Raw genomic sequence first — 21,869 nt, 5'->3', positions numbered from 1 at the left:
GGTGACTATAATGGTGAGAAGTTGGAATTTCTGGGTTCCCGATGGGAGTTTTTAATTGCAATGCCCATTTAAGTCACATTTCTGATCATGTCACATTGTCAGAGTAGGCCAGCTTGCATTAAACAGTAGAAAAATAGTACAACTTGTAATCTGTACAGCTAATGTTGTCTATTTCTAGCTAAATAAGTCAAATGCAGAGCGCTGACTTTATTCAAGATTGTCAAAAAAATAATAAAGAGGATTGTGTTCATTTATTACATCTCAAATAATTGTGTGCCTTCTGCTAGACCTCTGTTTTGCCTAAAGATTTTGTGATTCTAAATTTATAAAACTGCTGCAAAATTTTAGCTTTATATATTTTATACTTTTCAAGATAAATATATATTTTTTATTTTTGATTACCTCAAAAACCAAAAGCCTGAAATTTTTGCTGTTCTTTCTTACCATAAAAATGAAACATGACCTATAATTTGGGACAGATATATAAAAAATATCAGAAAATGCATTTGCCAGTAAAATGTGGAACAAATATGCAAGTAGTCTTGTAAAGTTCCATATTTGAGCGCACAATAATAAAAAAAAAAAAAAAATTAACAATGCAAAAAATGACTAGTGACAATCTGTAAATTGGATATAGTTGTATTTCACAATAATGCAAACTAAAACATGCAAAACATTTTTTGAAAAAGGTTTTTTTTAGTGATAAAAATTCTGGAAATGCTCTTTTCATTCAACTTTCGTGCTGGATTTAGCAAATATGACACAAGTTATACCACAGAAACAACAATATCAGCAGATCTGAATAGAAAAAATATCCAAATAGTTTCCAAACTGTAATCAAATTAAAACTGAGACAATAACTTTGTAAAATATATGCATATTTTTTTCATTTTTCACACCCACTTCATATGGAAGGGTCAGATAAGTCATACTGAGTTTAAAAAATACTAAGACGCATTAAAATTCAACAAGTAAAAATAAACACAGAAAAAAATATTAAATGTATTGAAAAAAACTAGTAACTCATCTGAAATGAATAGTCTTCAAGGAAAAGTTGCTGTGTCCAGATGATTTAAACACAAAATTATGACACAAATCAGAGATAGTTGCCCAGAAAATGTTCTAAAAATTCAATGATCTGAGATGTAAGGACCCTTATTGTTAGTGATGCAACAATGGCCCTACTGTACCTTACTATGGAGTAAAGCAAATCCTGTTTTTCCTTGCTTTAACGACTTTAAGACTGAAATACCCTTTTGTTTTTCTCCTACCTCCGACCCTCCAACATTTTTACACCTCCAAAAACTGGCTGAGCAGTAACTTTCTACAAAGGCTTAATACTGTACATGTTATTCAAAGAATTACTTAAATGTAAAAAAAAAAAAAAGAGAGCACACTCACTTACAAAAATAGGCTTGACACTATTGCATGAGGCAAAAAAACAAAAACAAAAAAAAACCAAAACTCTAAAAGTGTGCATGTTGTCAGTTTAATTTCACATTTTCACATCATGTTTGTTGCTGTTTTTATGTGTGAGGGAATTTGCTTTACTGCACAAGTTTTCATAACAGGCTGAAGTTCGGGTCCGTCTTTAACATTTCTTTAACAAACCTGTGAAAGTAATAAAAACAAGTTCACTCATATGTTGTAAAAAATAAAAAAACATTTGATTTGAAAATGTTACATACTTGGTCATCTCGCTGTTCTTTTGGGGAAACCTTCTGACTAGCGTCCATGGCTCAGGGTTCTTGGACACCATCCATCCATACCTCTGGCTCTCCGTCAGAGGCACCAAGTAGAGCTGGTTTGGAGCTGGAGAACAGAGGAAACCAAGGCTCTCATTGTTTGATGCAGCTGTTTACTCATCAACATTCACATCTGTTATATTTACTCACATCTGGGTGTTTGAAGCCGCTTGATCATCGCTTTGTATCTCTCATGGCTCCCATTGTGTATGTCAGTGCTGTGGGGAAGGGGCTGGTCGGAAAGTTGGCAGTCCTCTATACATCTGAGGGGTCTCGGTTGTTCTTGAAGAGAAGGTGGCATCCCGGCTTTGATGTTGCTGTTGCCATCTGTAATGAGACTGCTGTTACAACTAAATATGGTCTAATAAAGCTTGTCAAGGGCCCTAAAGGATAATATTAATTTGCCTGCTTCTGCAATCAATCTAATAGAGCAACTTTTGGGATGTGATGGATACACATCAGGGATGTGCAGCAACTGTGTGACGCCATCATGTCAATATGGACCAAAATCTCTGAGGAATATTTCCAGCACCTTGTTGAATAAAGGCAGTTCTGAAGGCAAAGGGAAGATCAAATTACTGAGTGTAATTTAATTATATTTTACTGACCAAATAAAAAGTCAAAAGATTGTGAAAATAAATTAGGTATTAATAAATTAGTTGCAAATGTCTACACCATCAACTCCAAATACAGACTGCTATCTTTTATTCTTTTTGAAGAGTTTTGAAATTATGAGCCAATTTTCCACGTGGCTAAACCTTCAGGTAACTCAAGGCCAAAAGACAACCGAGCCCCGCTTTCAGACCTATTGTTCACGTAAGCGAAAGCAAAGCTCTCCTTACCGTTACGATTAGACGGTTCCCGGGGATTCAGTATCATTCTATCGCCTATCGGGTTCTGATAACCCAGGTATGTCAAACCAAAAAAGGCCATAACGTTGCACAGTTTGTCTACCCGAACCTGCCGTAGAGACACCAAAACTTTCCGTTTACACATAACCATGGCAACAAGCCCCGCCTACTAACTTAATGATAAATAACTTGCTAGATTTCAAAGATGACTGGTGCGAGTTAGAGCTGTCGCATATCTGTTGGATTCACATCATTACAAAGAAAAAATCTGTAATCATATTGGCATAAAATGTTCAGTTAGAAAAAGCAAAACAGATAGTGATTATAAAATTGTGTTTCGCTAACGTTATGAAGTATTTCTTTTTAATTTAAGCATCAATACTGATATATCTCAAAAGCACCAGTAAATTTAATTTCTAAGGGTTTCTAAGGGTTCAAATCTCACTGTTCTACACTTTATAAATAACTCTATAACTGAAATCTGTGTGGGCTGTCACACATATAACATTTCACACAAATAATTTAAACCGCCTGGCATACAAAACAATGTCAGGAAGTCAGAAGTAGTTAGTGATCTGTAAATATTTGGTCCAGATAGCCTGAAGGCATTTAAGCATTAACTGTAGCTGAACAGCCAGTTCCCAGATGAAATAAAACTAAAAATAAGAGGTTTTGCTGTATATATCAACAAAATTTTAAAAGCCATTGATTAATGGGTAAAACCCCATGTAGAAAAAGTAACAATTTACAACTCAATGTCTTTATAACTCATTTTCAGACTAACAGCTTCACCTTTGATATCGTAAAGGTTAGAAATGCTTATTTCTAATAATGCATTGTTATACACTGCATGCATGTTATACAAAAATAGAATATTTGCTGTATAATGTTATTTAAACTGTGTTTGTGATCTAATTTTATACACAATATAAAAAAAACCTCTTGCAGTAAAAGATAAAAAGGATACAAGAAAAGTGTGAAAACAGTAAAAATCCAAGTAAAAAGAATAGAAAATTAAAGACAATTAACAGGCTAAGTGAAGAAAACACCCTGTCAGACACGTGAAAGCTGTGGAATAAATAAAACATCTCTTCCAAACGATAAACCGGTTTGAGCAGTTGTTGTTCTTTTTGATTGATTTAATGGTTCATACAACCGGCCAGATTACACATTCAAAAAACAATAAAGTGTATCCTTTGTTCTGTGGGTTCAGCACTTAGACCCATATAGGGATATGGGTAATGTGTAAGTGCTGATTAGAATTTACAATAGAAACATTGTGTTAACTGTTAATTGTTCTGTAGATCATCATTTTCACATATATTTTTTTTTATATTATTTGTAAACACTTCTTACTCAATCATAGATGAAAATAAATGTCATATGAAGTCTGGTATATACATGGAAATTGAGTTTAATAATATACTTACACTGTAAAAAAAAATCCTAATATAAAAGTATTTTACTGTGTATTTTACAGTTTTGTTCTGTTCTTCTAGAATATCATTAAATTTACATAAATAGACTGTGATTTCACATTTCAAATGTAAATTAATGTAAAATCACTGTAATGTAATAAAACATAATTTTCTTGTTTTTTAAATGTATTTGTCTGTACATATGCATATTTAGATTGTTAAAATACATTCACAAATCTATCATGATGTCACAAATATTTGTCCGTTATTTGAAAGATTGAACTGTTAAATTCAAATGTAGTGCCATGGAAAAATATATAAAATGATTCTCATAAACTTTTTTTTCATCAAATAATAATAATTATTATCCCTATTTAGGGCGATCGTGGCTCAAGAGTTGGTAGTTCACCTTGTAATCAGAAGGTTGCCGGTTCGAGCCCCGGCTCAGACACTCTCGGTCGTTGTGTCCGTGGTCAAGACACTTCACCTACCGCCTACTGGTGATGGCCAGAGGGGCCGATGGTGCGATATGGCAGCCTTGCCTCTGTCCCAGGGCATGCAATCCATTACTATTTAAACCAACTGTTAACTGTATATTTAAGTATTATTATTCATATTGCCACATTCATTGACCTTGTTTATAGTTAATTTCATTGTTTAATCACATTAACATGTTCCTAATTTAATGTTTAATAGCACTTGAAAAAGGCAAAATCCCATGTAAAATTAGGGCAACAAACTGTATTGTCATTACTGAAAATAACCGTATTTTTATGAGAAAGTTATTTTCTGTTATTTTATAGTATTATTTTGGCGCCCCAGCTGCCAGAATATTACTGTTTTTCTAGGATTTTTTTTTAACAGTGTACTATAACAAAAAAAGCATGCTGGTGGGTTTTATTTAAAGACCATTCAGCACATTTGCCAGCAATAAATGCTTTTCTTTATGAATTAGTAAGTAAGTAAAACTTTATTTAATTGCTTTCTTAAAGATTTTTAGTGTTTTCTCTCATTTCTTTCTGTTCTGTTTTATGTCAGAACTTCCTTGTGCTCATCATGTGCTTCTTCAGCCATCAATTCACCCGATCAGTAAAGTTAGCGATCACCTGCTTTTTGAGTTTGCTGTTCATTTTATACTACATCATTTACAAAGCCCCTGCACAACCACCACACCTCCCTTTGGTAAGTCTGGGGAGACTCAAGGACTCATCCTTGAGCATAATAGCGTGTTCCCAGATTCTTCAGGTCTCAGCTGTTCTCCTGGACTTTACAGTAAAGAGGAGCTCAAGCCTCACCTTCAGAGGCCTCTCCAAGATCCCAGGGCACAAGGAGCAAATGGCAAAGACCATAAAGTGAAAGTAAAATGGATTAAGAAAAACCAGTTTAACCAGTTTGTCAGTGATTGTATCTCCCTCCACTGTGATCTGGGCAAAGACACACGAGCTCTAAAGTGAATAACCGCACTGGTTATTTTTTTCAGCAGAGCAGACACACACTCACACAACAGTGAGTGTCTGCAGTCATGAACAGTACAAAACATGGTTTAGTCTCTGTAATGGTTTGGGGTCCATTCACGCTAGTGGTGTTGGGGATCTTGTCAAAATTGATGGAATTATGAACGTAGAAATGCACCGTCAGATTTTGATCCACCATGTAATACCACATTAAAGCATCTCATAGGAAATTTCTTCATTTTTCAGCATGACAATGATCCCATACACACTATCAGTACAGTAGAGGTATACCTGGATAGAAAAACAGAGTGGAACCCTATCAGTGGTCTCTGGGTCATGACTGCTTCAATAATATTCAATATTAGTGAAGCAGTCATCTGTTATCTTGACAGAAAATGGAACAAAAGGCAACCAACATTTAAAGAAGAGCTTTGAATGTCCTTTAAGAAGCCTGGAGAACTATTTCTAAAGACTACTTAAAGAAATGACAAGAAAGCTTGCCTAAGTGAGTTCAGGCTGTGTTGAAGAATAAAGGTGGTCATACCAAATATTGACTTTCAAGTTAAAATTACACAAACTCTCTTTTTCCCTTACATACTGTATTTCTATGTGTGTGACTTGAGTATTTTTGCACAGTACTGAACCCCCTGTTAAAAATCTAGTACGGGTTAACTTTCAGTTTGGCTCTGACAGCTGTTTGGAACGGACGTTTTGGCGTTGTCCTGGCCTCCCGACCACCAGTGTGATCATAGTGTTTCATAATGAGGCCTGGTCCGCTCTCCTCAGGACAGTCCACAGTGTCTTACACACAGCTCCTGCTGCCCTGCTCACAGAGATCTTACTGGAGGATGATGCCAGCACAGATGGTGAGTGCATTCACAGTACTGCATGATGAAGCTGTTGTAATTCTATTCACACTGCACATCAGTGGTTCTTCAAACCTTATTTTACTATCATTGCTTGCATTTAAAACACACACTTGTACCTATGAAGAAAGTACTTAGAAGATTATTAGGAATATTAGTAGTAAAGTGTGTTTGCTGGACAAGTATATTGGCAGGTATTTGCTTCTGAGGGGCCAAAAAGACGGTGACATTAATTGATCTTTTCCATATGCAACCATTTTCTTAAGCACATATCCAATTCACGGTTGCAGGTGCCATCAGATCTATTATTCAGAAAGAGAGATGCTACACTTGGGCTGGGTTACCAGGTCATCACAGAGAAACAAGCAATCATTCAGATCTATGGCCAATTTAGAATAACCAGTTAAACTAAGATGCATGTCTTTGGTGGAAACTCAGCTCAAGATAAAACACGTAGACTATTCAACCATAAACAGAGAGGCCGTTTAGCAAGGTTAAAGCAAGGGAAAATAACTGTGCGCCACGTTACTGTACATGAGATGAATGGCAGAATGGCAGATGAGACAAAAGTGTTAATACTGACTATCTCTACTTACACGTTTACAACACGCAGTTACTGTCCCTCCATTTAGAAAGGCAGGCGTCACGGTGTAATTATTTTACAACTGTGTTTTATTCAACATTGCTATCAATACAGTCTTTATCCCTGCCTGTAAAATGGGTTCAAAAACAAAAACAGCTGTGAGATTGTGACTCCTTTGTCTCAAGGATCCATCTCCCACTGAAGAGCTAACATCATGTTAGCTCTTGATTTTAGTTCACAAACACTTCTTGTAATAACTAACTACTCCTGACATTTAATGTCTTCTTGTAATAACCATTTAATGTCAGGAGTAGTTAATGTTTGTGAACTAAAAATCAAGAATGTGGGATACTGTTTGTCCGTGATTTGGAGAGCACAGCGCCTGCTTTGGACATGTTAGTAACATGTCCAAAATGTCAGGAGTAGTTAGTTATTACAAGAAGTGTTTGTGAACTAAAAATCAAGAATGTGGGATACTGTTTGTCCGTGATTTGGAGAGCACAGCGCTGCTCCCGTAACTAATTTTGAGGGGAGACCTACCTTGGCACTTGTGCAGGTGAAGCCAAAGGAAGATATGCTTCACCATATTTTCCTGTCTTTGGCTTGGAAGGAAGTTGGTTTGAAACATATTTGGATGCTTCATCTCCTGCTTTGCGTTTGTGTGGGAGCCCCGTCAAAAACCTGTCCACAGTGTCCCTTTTTTTTCATGCATACGCGCCCCCTGCAATGGCTCTGCGCCCCCCTAGGGGCAGGCCCCACACTTTGGGAACCTCTGAGTTAATGTCTTTGGTGGAAGTCAAGATAAAGTAAGACTATTCAACCCATAAACAGAGAGGCCACAGCAAGGTTAGCTGCAAGGGGAAAATACTAACAACTGTACCACTCTCTCTACCACAAAACCTGCTCCATAAGTGTAATACTGCTATCTACTGACACAATCAACCCACTAAAGTAACTATTTTGCCACAGTCTAGATTTATCCCTGCCTGTATTTTGACTCCTTTGTCTCAAAACCATCTGAAGACACGCCTCAATGAGTATGTGCAGCACCTGAATATAGTGTGTGTTTTACACCAAAGAGAGAGGAAGGGCTTGATCGCAGCCAGGCTGCTTGAAGAGAGGTCCTCCCATTCCTGGATTCCCACTGTAGGTATTCCATGGTCTAAAGCAGGATATCTTATTCTTGCCTGCCACACGGTGAATCTTTACATTTCTATGTCTTCTCAAACTGAGCCCGTAGTTGGAACAGGAAGTAGCAAGTTTCTGTTTCCTCATTCTCATCACTTTGTATCTAAGTAATGCATTGTTCTTATTTGCAGAATAATAACTTGAAGAACCCCTCATCAGGCCAGTGTTTGACAGTATCTGCAGGAACTCTAATATTAACTTTGTGCAAATCAGCCCAAGCCAGTAAAAGCTGGATCTTCATCAGGGACTAGTCATGGATTTATGTGTGTGGACTCTTCTTTGAGGATGTGTATCAGCTGTGGTGTGATCCGTGTTTCTACGGTAACTCAAATTGTTTTCTTACCACAAAGAAGGATTTTGTCACTGTTTGGTAAATGCCCTCTTGGCATAATTATTTGTACTGCTGAGCCTCTTGTTAGTTCCACCTGAACTTTGAAAAGACTTTTAGTATAATGCAAGCACTGTGCACTTCTTTAAAACAGTTACACAAGGTTACACAAGACTATAAGGCCGGAATGAAAAAGGGGAATCATTATAGTTGCTCTTTCTTTCACTAGTTATGTATGCGCATGTGACTGCTGAAATAAAGGTCTGTGAATATTCTGTATTTTGATTATAATGAAATCCCTCCTCCAACCAAAGACTTAACAGTTGGATACATGAACATCTCCACCTCATCAGACTCTCTTGCACCAGCTCCCTACTCTCACTAAAAATCATAATGTCGATCACCACTGCAAAAAAGAAGGGACTCAAAGCAGATTCCTGATATATTCCCACCCCACCTCAAACTCATCTGTCAGTCCTACCACACACCTCGCCACTGTTTTGCTTTCCACATACATGTCTTGCACCACCTTTAAATACTTCTCTTCCACTCCTGACTTCCTCATGCAGTATCACAGTTCCCCTCTTGGCACCCTATCTATCATATGCTTTTTCTATATCAACAAAGACACTGTGCAGCTCTTTTTATACTTCTCCATCAACACTCTCAAAGAAAACATTGCATTGTTGGTGCTGTTTCTTGGCATGAAGCCATATTGCTGCTCACTGACCATCACCTCTGTCCTTATCACAGTGGTTCCCAAAGTTATCACCACACATCAGAACTTAGCGACGTCGCTATTTAGCTTTTCAACAACTCTTTCCTATATCCTCATGGTATAACTCATCAACTTTATCCCTCATAGTTACTATATCAGGGCAGGAGGCGTTCAAACCTATGCGTCCAAACTGCAAATGAATCGCGCATGACATCACCATTGTTCTTGAAAATCAATACCAGTACATCATCATCTCATTCTCCAGGTTAAATACTCTGCATTTAACGTTTTTACTCACTTTATGTCCATTGCTCTCTCCATCTCCTCCAGTGTCTACTGAGGAGTTGGCACACACAAGCGTCTCTAGAATGTCCGCCTTTCCATTCTCAATTCTCTTCATCAAGGCCCTCGCCTGCATTTGTTCAAATCACGGACAAACAGTATCCCACAGTTGTTTATGTTTTTGAACCACTTCCTAGAAAATTGGTTTCAGTGATTCACTAACTTTCCTCCATTTGTCCTTATTACTCACTCATCATCTTCTTTAATAAACTTTTCATCTCATGAAACAATAAAAAAAAAAGGCACAAATACATAATAAAACTACTAATGTCTTGATGATTCATTCTCAATCATCCAGCGTTCAAAAATACTCCAAAAGTTGAATCTTTCATCTTTATTGCGTTATTTGTATTTGCTTAATTGTTTAATAAATGTTTGAGTGTGAAAAACGCAATTCGTCACTGTGTCCAAGTGGATGACTAATCCAAGTGACGAACATTTTTCTTGTTAAACAAGGGGCTCCCACAAAAAGCCACCACTGCCTTATCATATCAGATCGTGCTAGCTTCAACAACTCTTTCCTATATCCTCATGGTATAACTCATCAACTTTATCCCTCATAGTTACTATAGCTAAATACTTGTTCTTGAATGACTGTGCAATAGTAGGGATGTCACTTAATAAATTAGTGTATTTATATAATCATATAATTCCAGTATTTATAAATACAATTATTAGTATTGCACAGTTATTAATATTTATATGAAGGTTTCATTCAGACTGGGATGGGGGTGCAGGGGAGGGGCGATTAAACACGCCTACTTATGGGCGTGGCGTCACCAGAGTCGACAATGATGGGATCTCGAGCGAGCGCTGGTGAGTTTCTTCCAAACCAATAAAATCTCTCAATTCTGCTTTGTCACCTCAACCGGGAAGTAGGCAGGACAGAGAAATAAGCACCATCGAGCTGGGCTGCTGTCGCTGTGAGGTTGCATAAAGGCTGTGGCGTCTTGTCTCGGGTTTTAACTGCCAGGTTATCATCTCCTTAACGGACCTGTTTGTAAGTAGCATTACAGTCCCATTAGCTTAGCTTGTAGTAGCTTCGCCGCTTTTTTAACGCACATTGTGTTAGCTACGCGAAAGCTAGGTGGTCTTTTTTTTTGCTAGCTGGGGTTGTTTCTGTCAACTCTTGTTGTTATAAGAGGATGATAATGTTGAGGCTAATGACACAGGCGAGGAAAACCTTTTGTATCTCCGTTTAATAAAAGTGTAATCTGAGCTCTTCCATACTGCCTACCAGTGCTGCTAACCGCACATTAAATAAAACGCTGGTTGAGCAACAGTGTCTGCCGGGGTGTCATCCTGAGATGTTCGCCATCCAGCTTTATCATGGTGTTGTGCATTAAGGTTCAGCAGTCTAAACACGGGATTTGGTGGAGGATTTGACTAATATCATTACAGTATGTTGCTGTGTGTGAGGCTATTTCTGGGAGTAGTAGCTTCCATCTGACAGGCACACACGTGCACTGTTGTTTTTGTGTTTGTCAGTATGTCAATGGTAATGCAGCTTGCAGAAAGTGAAGAAGTCGGTGATAAAATTACAGGACCAACTTGTACTTCCTGATTGGCTAAGCCTATACCTTTTCCTAAAATATGCTGCTGCTTGTTTTTCAACGTTAAGTTAATGTTCGAGGAAGTAAACGCCTAGTGCCAGGGGTTTTGCCTTATTTAGCTCGTTTTATAAGTCAGATGCACTCTGATGACTGGTAACAACTATAGGGCGAAATCTATTCATTTGGATTCCTTTTTTAGAGTCCAAAATGTCTTGCTTTGTCACAATCCCAATAGGGTTCACTTTTCAGTCATTACAGTTTATTCAGAAGCTAGAATCAGATATTTATGTGTTTGTTTTTTTTTTTTTTTTTAAACCTTTTCCTTTAATTGTTTTTTTTTTTTTTTGTTATAAATTTTAAAAGATGCGCATATTAGCTGTGTGAACTGACTCTTCTGGCATTTATTATATTTAAAAATGCCTGAAGGAGTGAAAAACACCAGTACTAAAGGTGCCATCAAAATCAAAGGTTTTATTGTTAGTAAAATAATCATTAAAAATAATATTTGAGCATTTTGAAGAGAAGGACGAACACAAGGGGCGAAGGTTAGGCGAATGACATTCATTAAATTGGATACTCACTGAGGTCGAGTTGATGTATAGATGGATAGCTGCTGTGGTCTTTAACCAAAGTAATTTGTATTGTACAGAAATGAACTGGTGGCTGTAGGAGAATGATGCTAAAACAGTATAGCATGTAAGCATTAATGAAAATGTTAAGTTTTACATTTCTGCGCCAGTGTAAACTTGAGGTTTAAAATCTTAAGCGTCACGCATTAAGTGAGCCATCTGACCAGACCTAAATTCATTCTGCAGAGCGACCGCAACTGACCAGGAGTGAAAGAGAGGTGTCCTCAGCCACAAGAACAAGGAACCCTGCAACAGATGGTAAAGCCTCCAAAGAGCCAAAACCTCAAGATCACCAAGTTGGTCTGAGATTGCATTATGAGAAAGAAGTAGATGTTCTTAAAGATATTGGGAACAAATTATCTAAGAAAAGTTTTCTCTTTTAACGACTTGTGCTGTTTGCGTGAAGTTAAAGAAAACCAAATAAACAAATTAACATTATTTGTGGTATTTATTTGTAAAGGCTGAAAGTTTTGCACATGTGTGATCTTTAAGAAACTGTTCATTGCATTGTTTTTCTTTACATTATTTGTTTGAAGGAGAGTGACTATTTTGAGTGTCTTAGATACTTGTTATGTAGCTTTGGAGGGCGCGGAAAAATTCCTGACACTTTTCCTGTCACCTTGAGGCAGCTTTGGCTGTGATTGGTGCTATAGAATAAGAATAAGAATAACTTTATTTATCCCGAGGGAAATTCTTTTGTCATAGAAATTAAATTGAATTGAAATTTGCTCTTTTTCTTGGTTTAACAGGTAAAATGACTTTATCAATTTTTTTTGTATGTCTGCTTTTCAGAGAAAATGAGCATCCCTCTCTCTCGCTCTGAGGTGTTTGGGGAGCTGAGGAAGGAGCTCTATGATGATGAAGAGTTTCATCAGTCTGATGTTCATGTCTTCATCATCATGGGCGCATCGGTAAGAGTTCAGTCACTCCCTGAATAAAACCTAATTAACCTAAAAAGGGTACTAATAAGCAGATTTGTGAAATCAAATAAAGAGGTGAATTGTCTAGAGGAATCACACTCAATTTTACAAACAATGACGCTTCTATTATCAGGAGTATATAACTAATCTCTTTGTCCCTTTTTATTTTGGCACATTTAGACTGCAAGGCACTTAGCCAAGAGTGTTTGGCAATATTTTCAAAGAAAGTGTGTTGAAATCCTAAAAAAAAACTTGCAATAATTGCACCCACTGTGATTAGGTAAATGTTGAAACTGATTTCAAAAAGCTTCTGCAAACAAGCACAACTGGGACAGTGTTCAAAACTGAGACAGTGAATCAGGCAAGGTTCCTCTTTGTTGTCATTTGAGGAGAGGTTATAAATAGAAGATTTTAATTGATCGGCGGTAATTTTCTGTCTATATAAAGTAATTATTGCACCAGCGTTGTTTTTGTTTTACTCAAAGGTCTGTGAACAGTTCACTTGCATAGAATTAATTGGCAAAATGAGCATTGCTTATATTTTTCAATATCTGCAAAATCTAAATGAACATTTTTATTTATTTTTTGTTACTCTCGGTTACTCTGAGGTTAAAAGGTGAAATGAAATCCATCCAGACAAGTGAATGAAATATGACTCTATTCATGGCGTAACGTTTCCTCATACTGCTCAGGTGCTGTGTTCAGGAAATGAAACCATTTCCAGCATTGAGAAACGTTTTATTCCCCTTCTTTCCTTGTTGCACAATATTCTGATTAATCATCATTCTGTGCTTTTACCTACTGGTCCTTCAGTCTTATCTTATCATTAAAAACAAAAAAGCACTTGTCCTTAAAAGTGCAAAGTCATGCTTTTAAAGAATAAATCTCTTTTTATTGTCATCTTCAAAGACACTGTTTCAATTATGATGTCACTGTTATGAAATGTAAAACAAAAATAGCTGCATTTGCTTTATATATGAACATCTAACTGGCTGTGGCATCTATCTGCTGCACTGTGGCTCTTTGTAGGAGAGAGCAGCGCTGTGGCTGTTTTTTTGCAGAGTCACAGACAGTCAGCGTTTTCCTTTCACTGTGATATGTAGGATCGAGGGCAGGCAGGGCTAGGCTGTGATTAGCCTCACTCTGGTTGTGCTCATTTTATGTTTGTGTTTCACTATACCACTTTAAGAGGTGTAACTGCTTTTTCCCTTCAAACAAGGATCATGCCACATATTCAAACATTTATTTACCAAAAATAATTGCCTAGCTTTTGTAGTTTAAGTAGGTAATATCTACTTAAACTCTGATTAATAAATGTAAAGAGGGTTGCTGTCATTTTAAATAAATATTAGACATTCAACTTTGTACAAAGTGGCAGGATTACAAGTCAAGGAACTCCCATGTGAGTGTTTTAAATGAGGTGTGTCAAACATAGAATAGAATAGTACTTTAATGCCATTGTACATGTACAACGAAATTATGGGTGCTCCATGCCAACTGTGCAAGAATAAAATCTAAATGGTAAGATGGCAGGAATAAATGGCATACAGGAGAAATGTATACAATCAAGGAGGATGTATACAAAACAAGAGACATGCACACATTTGAGAACAAAGTTCTTGGAAGTAGTGCAAAGGACTTGGTCTGAGTATAGAGTCCATGTGTGAATGGCCTGAGTGATGAGGGTTACTCAGGTCATCAGGTGCCTCAGATTGGTGAGGTGGGTGGGCAGAGTTGGGGTGTAGAGGGATGGTGTTTGTTAACAGTAACTGAATGGCCCAGGGGAAGAAGCTGTTTGTGAGACTGAAGGTGTGGGACCTGATTGACCTGAGGGCACTAGGTAAAATAGGTGGCCCAGTGTCCACAATTGTTCCAGTGAAGAGTCCCATCCAGCCCACTGAGAATTTCAGTGAAATCAATAAATTCTGGAGTTTTTTCCCCCCTCGGTGATGCCAGCTTTACTACACAGGAACAAAAATCTCAGTTTAAGATAGAAAAGCACTTCTTTTGTCACTGCCTTTTTGCTGTACTTTGTAAACTTTAATGTACATATAATGGGCAGGAAAGCAGACATTGTTGAAATGTGTTTTTATTATGATAGCTCACAAAAAAGAATAATAATTTAACAAGAAGTACTGTTTTAATATCTGGCACACTGTTAAGAAGCAAAGTTTCAGTTTTTAAGAAATCTACACTTTACACTTTTCTGTGGCGCTTTTACTGGTCCAACCCATTTGAGATCAATTTATGTCCCCCTAAACTAAAATGAGTTTGACACCAGCATTGGCAATTACATTTCTACTTAAGTTCGCTTCTAATGTTCTGCTATGACCGCTTGGTTACTCTGAGGTTAAAAGGCAATAAAAGTTCTACTTTTATTTGGGTTATAACTGATTTCAGAGCCTCTATCATGTTTTATAATGATTACAAGGCATTAGCCTTTATCTAGCAGACAGGTTTGACCACTATGTTTAAGCCACTAAAGCAGCAGGTTATTCAGTAAGATTTCCATAAGCAGCAGGGCAGTGTTGTCTCCTGGCGGTTGCCATTTGGTTCCACTGGGATTACTGAGGTTGTGCAATTCTTAAGTAAGCCAAAGCCGCTACTTACCTGTAGCAGCACAGTGTAACCGGTTTGTACTGCAGCATCTTTAGACCTTTGTGTGCTGGGAAAATGACTAATGCTCACTGAGATTACTAGCCTAAATAAACAGCACACTGACTTGCATGTGACTGTGCTTGTAGCCTGTATTTTGAACGTGAGATGAGATAAGATAACTCTATTGCCATTGCAAAGTCATACTTAGTACAATAGTACAACACAATTGGGACACTAAACACAACAAAACACAACGCCGTAAACTTTAAAGTGGATCATATTTGTGTGTGTTTGCTCCAATAGGGGGATCTGGCTAAGAAAAAAATCTACCCAACTTTATGGTGAGTAAAGGCTCATTAAAGATACTACTTTAATCTGGATTGTAGCCTCAGAGGTGGGTTATAGTGAACCATGTGTTCCTCTGTTCTCTCCCAGGTGGTTGTTCAGAGATGGCCTACTACCCGAGCAGACCTATTTTGTGGGCTTTGCTCGCTCTGCCCTGACAGTTGATGCCATCCGGACTGCTTGCATGCCATACCTGAAGGTAAACATGGACACTTGAGATGTAGTGCTCAGACAGATTATTCATTTATTTAATGGGAAGAAAGAAGGTCAGATCAGATTCATCCATCCATCCATCCATCCATTCGTTACAATCCTTTTCAGGGTAATATCCATCAAAACATAAGATGAGTATTAGAAAACCCTGGACAGGTAAAGTCTGTCGCAGGGCCAACACAACCATCTTAGTTTGTTGGCTTTTTCACACCTAGTGGCAATTTGTTATCCATTAAAACTATTGCATGTCTTTGATGTGAGTTGAAGCAGAGTACCGGAGGGAACCCACAAACGGGAGAATATGCAAACTTCAAAGACCCCGTGATGGTGGAATTGAACTCAGGACCTTGCTGTGCGGCAGTTAACCACCGTGCCACCGTGCTGCCCGTCAGATCAGATTGTTACAATTAAATAATATCCACAAAACAAAGATGAGTATTAGAAAAATGCAAATAAATTAAAAACACCATCTTAGTTTGTTGGCTTTTTTTCTGTTCTAAATTAAAACTATTGAATAGTGATGTGAGTTGTAGCAGCAGCACACAAAATAATAGTGATTCAAAGTGTGTAGGAGGGTCTTGAGTTAAATCTCATTTAACTTTGCTAGATCTCAGTACAAGGTGCATTTTTGTGAATGATATTATCAACAATGTATTGTCCATACATCAGTAAAGGTTTTTCCTCTCTGGCACAGGTGGCAGATACAGAAGCAGACCGGTTGTCGACCTTCTTCGGCAGGAACACTTATGTCAGTGGGAAATACGCAGATGGGGATTCTTTCTCCAAACTCAACACACACATCGAGTCTCTTCCAGGAGGCCCCGGGGCAAACAGGCTCTTCTACTTGGCCCTGCCACCCACCGTCTACCACGATGTTACCAAGAACATTAAGCACCACTGCATGAGCACAAAGTCAGTACACATTCCTGTCTCTGATGTCGATGTGCCACACAGCTTGTTCAATTTTTTTCCTTGTGCTACCTGCTGTATCTGACTGTAAATCCATTTCATGTAAGTGGAGAGTTTGATGCAGTGGATTCTTTGCATTCATCTGATATGAGTGGAATGTCATCTAAAAGTCTGAGGTGCAAGCAGCATTTTCTGTGGTGTAGGAATTTGTAAATTAACTCCAGAATCTCACACTGAGAAATGAAATGCGAGACATCATGGCAAACCTCCATTATTGCAATTTTGTAGTAGGAGTTGTAGTAGTAGCAGCTTCAATAATACTGTAATAAAATTTCCATTACCTGTTCTGCTAGCAACAGTTTTGTGGTTCAGTAAACTCAAAACATTTAGACTTTGAATTATCTGTAACTAGTATGTATATTTGTAAAGAAATACTGGTGAAAACATACTACTTGCAGTTGGGATTTACTTGTTCTCTCATAATATTTAAAATTTTTCCGTATGGACTATTAAAAAACAAAACAAAAGAAAGAGACATTTGAAGATATCATCTAGGACTCTGAAGTTATTTCACAATATTTTTATAGACATTTTAAATGGTCACTTGATTATTTTCTTTCATTGTCTGCATATCAGTCATGAATGAAATGATTAGTTGCAGCTGTAGTTCATATTTGTGTCTATTTTGGCAACTATTCATTTAAAATTGTGTTGGATATTTGGGACTATCAAATGCATTTTTTTCCCCCTTAACTGTCAAACACACTGTGTAAACCTGATCATTTAATATATTGTTAAAGTTTTAAACTATTTGATCGTGTTTCCCCCCCCCCCCGGTTATTTAGGGGCTGGAACAGGGTGATTGTGGAGAAGCCATTTGGTCATGACCTTCAGAGCTCTGAGGAACTGTCCACTCACCTCTCGTCCCTCTTCACTGAAGACCAGATCTATCGTATAGATCACTATCTGGGCAAAGAAATGGTGCAGAACCTCATGGTGCTCAGGTAGGAAAACCGAAATATAGGAGCTTTTTTTTTTTTTATATGTGACACTTTGTAAAGATTTTGATTGTTGTAAATTTGAATGCAAGTAGCTTTATTCCAGTTTACAGCAGGTGTAGCAGAACAGAGCCTCATAGAGAAATCAAATGTCTGGGGCTTCATCAAAAACATTTCTTTTTAGCATCGTTATTCGAGTATGAAGAAGACTTTTTTTTAAATTTAAAATTTCATCGTAAAAATAATGTGCTCTTGATCGTGAGTTAATTATGCAACACTTCATTTTCAGCTGGCCTGTGGTTTAAAAAAGCCACTATGAAAATCTCGCACCATGAATAGAAAGTGGGGGCTAACCAAGAACAAAACCAAAGATAAATGTTTATGCGTGTTGTCATGAACAGCTGTGCTGTTGCTCTGTGTGTGCTGCTGAGCTGAGGACAAATACACTGTGTTCGCTGCAGGTTTGGAAACCGAATCTTTGGGCCGATCTGGAACAGGGACAGCGTGGCCTGTGTCGTCCTCACCTTTAAGGAACCCTTTGGCACCCAAGGTCGAGGAGGCTACTTTGATGATTTTGGCATCATCCGGTGAGGAGAAAAATACTTCAATCATAAAGTTTAATGCTTTTTAAAGTACCGTGAATAAGCAGAATTATATGAGGGCTGCTTTAAGGCAAAAGTTACACTTATTTTAGAAAATAAGTGATCACAATTATTTAACAAGGTTACCCACAGACTTTGTATTTATTTAGCTGTTTTTTTAATTTAAGCAGATTACCTTGAATGTTAACAATATTTCAGTTGGGGGGGGGCACCCAAAAGAAATAAATGCATTGAACTAAATCTAAAACAAAGATTCAATACGCTTATCTCTAATGATGAATATGAAAACAAGCAGAGTACCAGAGAGTAAGTATGTGTAAGAATACTTCCTAATATTTATATTGGGGTAAGACAAACATGTCTTTGGCTATGAGCTATCATCGGTGCAAAAAATATAATTCATTGGCAAGCTATATACCATTTATATTTATTAGATATTCAAGTTTTACTAATGTTACCACACTAGTGAGTTAAAGTGCTGTTGTTGTTTCTTTTCATTTGTACATTAAGAGCTCACTGCAGGGAGAATGACCATAAGTTAATAGATTTAACTGGTTTTACCAGCACATCAAAACCAACACATGATCAGTTATAATTTGAATTAATTTCGTAACAGTCTTCTGCGTCTTTAATGTGACCACCTGTTCTTTTTTTTCATAATCAGAGATGTCATGCAGAACCATTTGCTCCAGATGCTTTCCCTTGTTGCCATGGAGAAACCAGCTTCCACCAGCTCTGACGATGTCAGGGATGAAAAGGTACAAAGTCACCTGGCAGAAACCAAATACTCACGTTCTGTGTATTAAATGTGGTGTGTCTGGTCTTGTACCTTTGTTAGGTGAAGGTGCTGAAGTGTATTGCTCCACCATCCATGTCGGATGTTGTGCTGGGTCAGTATGTGGGGGATCCAGAGGGTGAAGGAGATGCCAAACTGGGTTATCTGGATGATCCCACAGTACCTAAAGGATCGACTCAAGCCACCTTTGCCACCACTGTGCTCTACGTACACAATGAACGCTGGGACGGTAAAGGCGCTTATTTGTTAAGGAAAAAAATAAGGCGTTTTAAACATTTTCCTGTGCTCTTTCATCGTGGGTTGAAAATACATGAAAATGTTTCTCCTCAGGCGTTCCTTTCATCCTTCGCTGTGGCAAAGCACTGAATGAGAGAAAGGCCGAGGTGCGGCTGCAGTTCACCGACGTCCCCGGAGACATTTTTGGACGTCAGTGTCGCAGGAATGAGCTTGTGGTACGCGTGCAGCCCAACGAGGCTGTGTATGCCAAGATGATGAGCAAGAAACCTGGCGTGTACTTCAGCCCGGAAGAAACGGAGCTGGATCTCACCTACAAGAGCAGATACAAGGCAGGCTCAAGTTTTATTTATTTAATTGCCAAACACACTCTGAGATCAACTTTGAGTACTTCAAAGACTGATTAAGAGTTTCACCCCGTTTTAGAGCTTCAGAGGTAGTTGTACAAAAATAAAATAAACGGGTCTCTAACAAAGCTGTTAATATGGCATTTTTCTTTTAGGACGTGAAGCTTCCCGATGCTTATGAACGTCTCATCCTGGATGTCTTCTGCGGGAGCCAAATGCACTTTGTACGCAGGTCTGTACTTTTCCTTCTCCACTATTCTCTAAAGTCACTGCTTGTAATCATAACTCACCAACACTAGATGGAGCCAGAGGGGCCTCTTTTTTGCTATCAGGAGCTGAGTAGTGAAAACCTCGCACCTCTGTTTTACCTACTTCTGCATGTTGAATTGTTGTCTGCAGTGACGAACTAAGGGAAGCATGGAGGATCTTCACTCCTATCCTTCATCAAATAGAGAAAGAGAAGCCGAAGCCAATTCCTTACAAATATGGAAGGTAGGAAAGGTTTTACTCAGCTCTCACTTGGAAGAGGAAAATCATACCACATTCAAAAAAAGATTCTTTAGCCTCAGCAAACATGAAGAAATAATTGTGTGTAAAATGCAGCTGAAATATATGAAATCAAAGGTTAAATCAAAGTATTAAAATAGTAAATCATTAAGGAAAACGTGTTTGATATTTAATATGAAGAGATTCCGTTAAGTGTAACCTTTTACATTGTACTTGCGTAATGAAATTACATGGAAAGTTTACATGTAATCAAATTAAAGTCAGCAGGTTTTTAAAATTTTATTTATTTTTAATGTAATTGCTTAATTCTTTTTCTTTTTCCCCCCTCCTCCTTCTTTTTAGCCGTGGCCCTCAAGAAGCAGATGATCTCGTGCAGAAAGTTGGATTTCGTTACGAAGGCACTTACAAATGGGTGAACCCTCACAGACTTTGAATTGCGATGATATGAGGGATGAGTAGAGGTAGGATGGTAGGAGGGGTGCAGTAGGGTGAGTGGTTAGATATTTTCCAGTACAGGATCATCTTTAAGAAACAAGGCTTTTCCACAATGTGGATCCATCATGCCGCAAAGATAGAAAATCTCAGGTATTGCAGTTATTCCATAAGGCCCGGTCAAACTTTCACCAGACATTTGTGAATTGATTGTGTTTTCATGGACCACAGTTACGGTGGTAGTTTTCATACATTCACAGCAGTTTTCAGCTTTAATTAGAGATGAGATCAAGCCGGGAAAAAACAGAATGATCAAGGATTTTTGGGAACAAATTATTCTGCTAAGTGGAACTCCTTATTCCTGTCTTCAGTAATTAGATCAAATATCCAAACCACAAGAACAAAACGCTGCAAGCTAAGTGTTGTCCACATATTGTCAACCAACGGACACAGAAAACGAGGAATAGGAACAAATGTCCGCTAGCTGTCGCTCTTAAATCACCATGATTTTAATGCCATTCTGCTTTTCATTGCATTGTTTGCATTTCTAATTTCGCTGCTGTTTTTTTGCATCCTCTGCGTGGGACCAAGGACATCATGGTGGTTTTAAAATGAACAGATTAGTTTCCACGAGGCGATTTTCTTCAAAGCGTTTATACTGCGAGTCTTAACTGTCCTCACGGACGAGCAAAGCAGGCTCCTTTTTAGTTTCCGCACTTTGAGCTTCATTCCCTTTTTGTTTACATTTTTCCAGATTTATTTAAGTTGCTGACATTGATTCCATATTTCGAAATCCAGACGACAGTGGCGTGTACCACAGGTCAGCAGTGAATGTCTGTTTTGACGCATTGTATACCGCACACTCATGTAAAGCTAGCTACATTTCCACAAGTTGTAATAAACTAGTTTTGCTTGTTATCGTGTCATGTTTTGGCTTCTTGTCTAACCAGCCATCCTGCCTTTGACTCAGAAATCAGAATTTCTAAAATGCACGTGGAGATGGGAGAGGAGGCTTGCTGGAGCAGCTATAACATATCATACTGAGGCTCAGACGGAAGGCTTCCTCATTTTGTGAAATGTCTGTTGCCTTGAGATTCCTCTCCTCATGTGTTTTCCTCGTATCCTATGGTTGTATTTCTGATGGGAGAGGCTAAGGTGTCAGAGGAATCAAGGCTCTATATAAACTGAGAAGAAACTAATGGCATAACGGGGAAACAGCTCCATGGAGCAACTACAGGTTTAAACCTGTAAGTGGGGAAAAATAATCAACCCTTTTAATTAAATAACAAGAAA

General features: G+C 38.0%; 2 protein-coding genes across 3 annotated transcripts; one reads left to right on the top strand and one right to left on the bottom strand.

Moving 5' to 3' along the window:
• Positions 1–1,475: 1,475 nt before the first annotated feature.
• On the bottom strand, positions 1,476–2,754 carry LOC116310903 (testis-expressed protein 49). Its single transcript, XM_031727828.2, has 4 exons — positions 2,588–2,754; positions 1,896–2,072; positions 1,689–1,812; positions 1,476–1,611 (listed from the first exon to the last, which is right to left on the bottom strand). The coding sequence occupies exons 1-4, from the start codon at positions 2,745–2,747 to the stop codon at positions 1,563–1,565; spliced, it is 510 nt and encodes a 169-aa protein (XP_031583688.2). The 5' UTR covers positions 2,748–2,754; the 3' UTR covers positions 1,476–1,562.
• Positions 2,755–10,271: 7,517 nt separating this feature from the next.
• On the top strand, positions 10,272–21,494 carry g6pd (glucose-6-phosphate dehydrogenase). Of its 2 annotated transcripts, none has more exons than XM_039604135.1 (14): positions 10,272–10,309; positions 11,862–11,933; positions 12,468–12,586; positions 15,497–15,534; positions 15,629–15,737; positions 16,446–16,663; positions 17,506–17,664; positions 18,120–18,245; positions 18,925–19,018; positions 19,099–19,285; positions 19,387–19,622; positions 19,793–19,869; positions 20,037–20,129; positions 20,487–21,494. In XM_039604135.1, exons 1-14 carry the CDS (start codon positions 10,285–10,287, stop codon positions 20,575–20,577), a joined length of 1,644 nt encoding a protein of 547 aa, XP_039460069.1. In that variant the 5' UTR covers positions 10,272–10,284; the 3' UTR covers positions 20,578–21,494. The 2 variants fall into 2 exon arrangements, with proteins under 2 accessions (XP_039460069.1, XP_031583714.1); XM_031727854.2 differs by lacking the exon at positions 10,272–10,309 and adding an exon at positions 10,336–10,493.
• Positions 21,495–21,869: the final 375 nt, after the last annotated feature.

The sequence above is a fragment of the Oreochromis aureus genome, linkage group 20 (assembly GCF_013358895.1).
Source record: "Oreochromis aureus strain Israel breed Guangdong linkage group 20, ZZ_aureus, whole genome shotgun sequence".
NCBI lineage: Eukaryota > Metazoa > Chordata > Actinopteri > Cichliformes > Cichlidae > Oreochromis > Oreochromis aureus.
The sequence above is the reverse complement of the archived record's forward strand: the minus strand, read 5'-3'. Positions and strand labels throughout refer to the sequence as shown.

Coding starts and splice junctions, on each gene's coding strand:
- LOC116310903 (XM_031727828.2), bottom strand. CDS start 2,747: ATGGTTATGTGTAAACGGAAAGTTTTGGTGTCTCTACGGCAGGTTCGG. Junction 2,073..2,587: donor GGAACCGTCTAATCGTAACG/GTAAGGAGAGCT, acceptor GTCTCATTACAG/ATGGCAACAGCAACATCAAA. Junction 1,813..1,895: donor GCGGCTTCAAACACCCAGAT/GTGAGTAAATAT, acceptor TCTGTTCTCCAG/CTCCAAACCAGCTCTACTTG.
- g6pd (XM_039604135.1), top strand. CDS start 10,285: ATGATGGGATCTCGAGCGAGCGCTG. Junction 16,664..17,505: donor CACCACTGCATGAGCACAAA/GTCAGTACACAT, acceptor CCGGTTATTTAG/GGGCTGGAACAGGGTGATTG. Junction 19,019..19,098: donor ACGATGTCAGGGATGAAAAG/GTACAAAGTCAC, acceptor TACCTTTGTTAG/GTGAAGGTGCTGAAGTGTAT.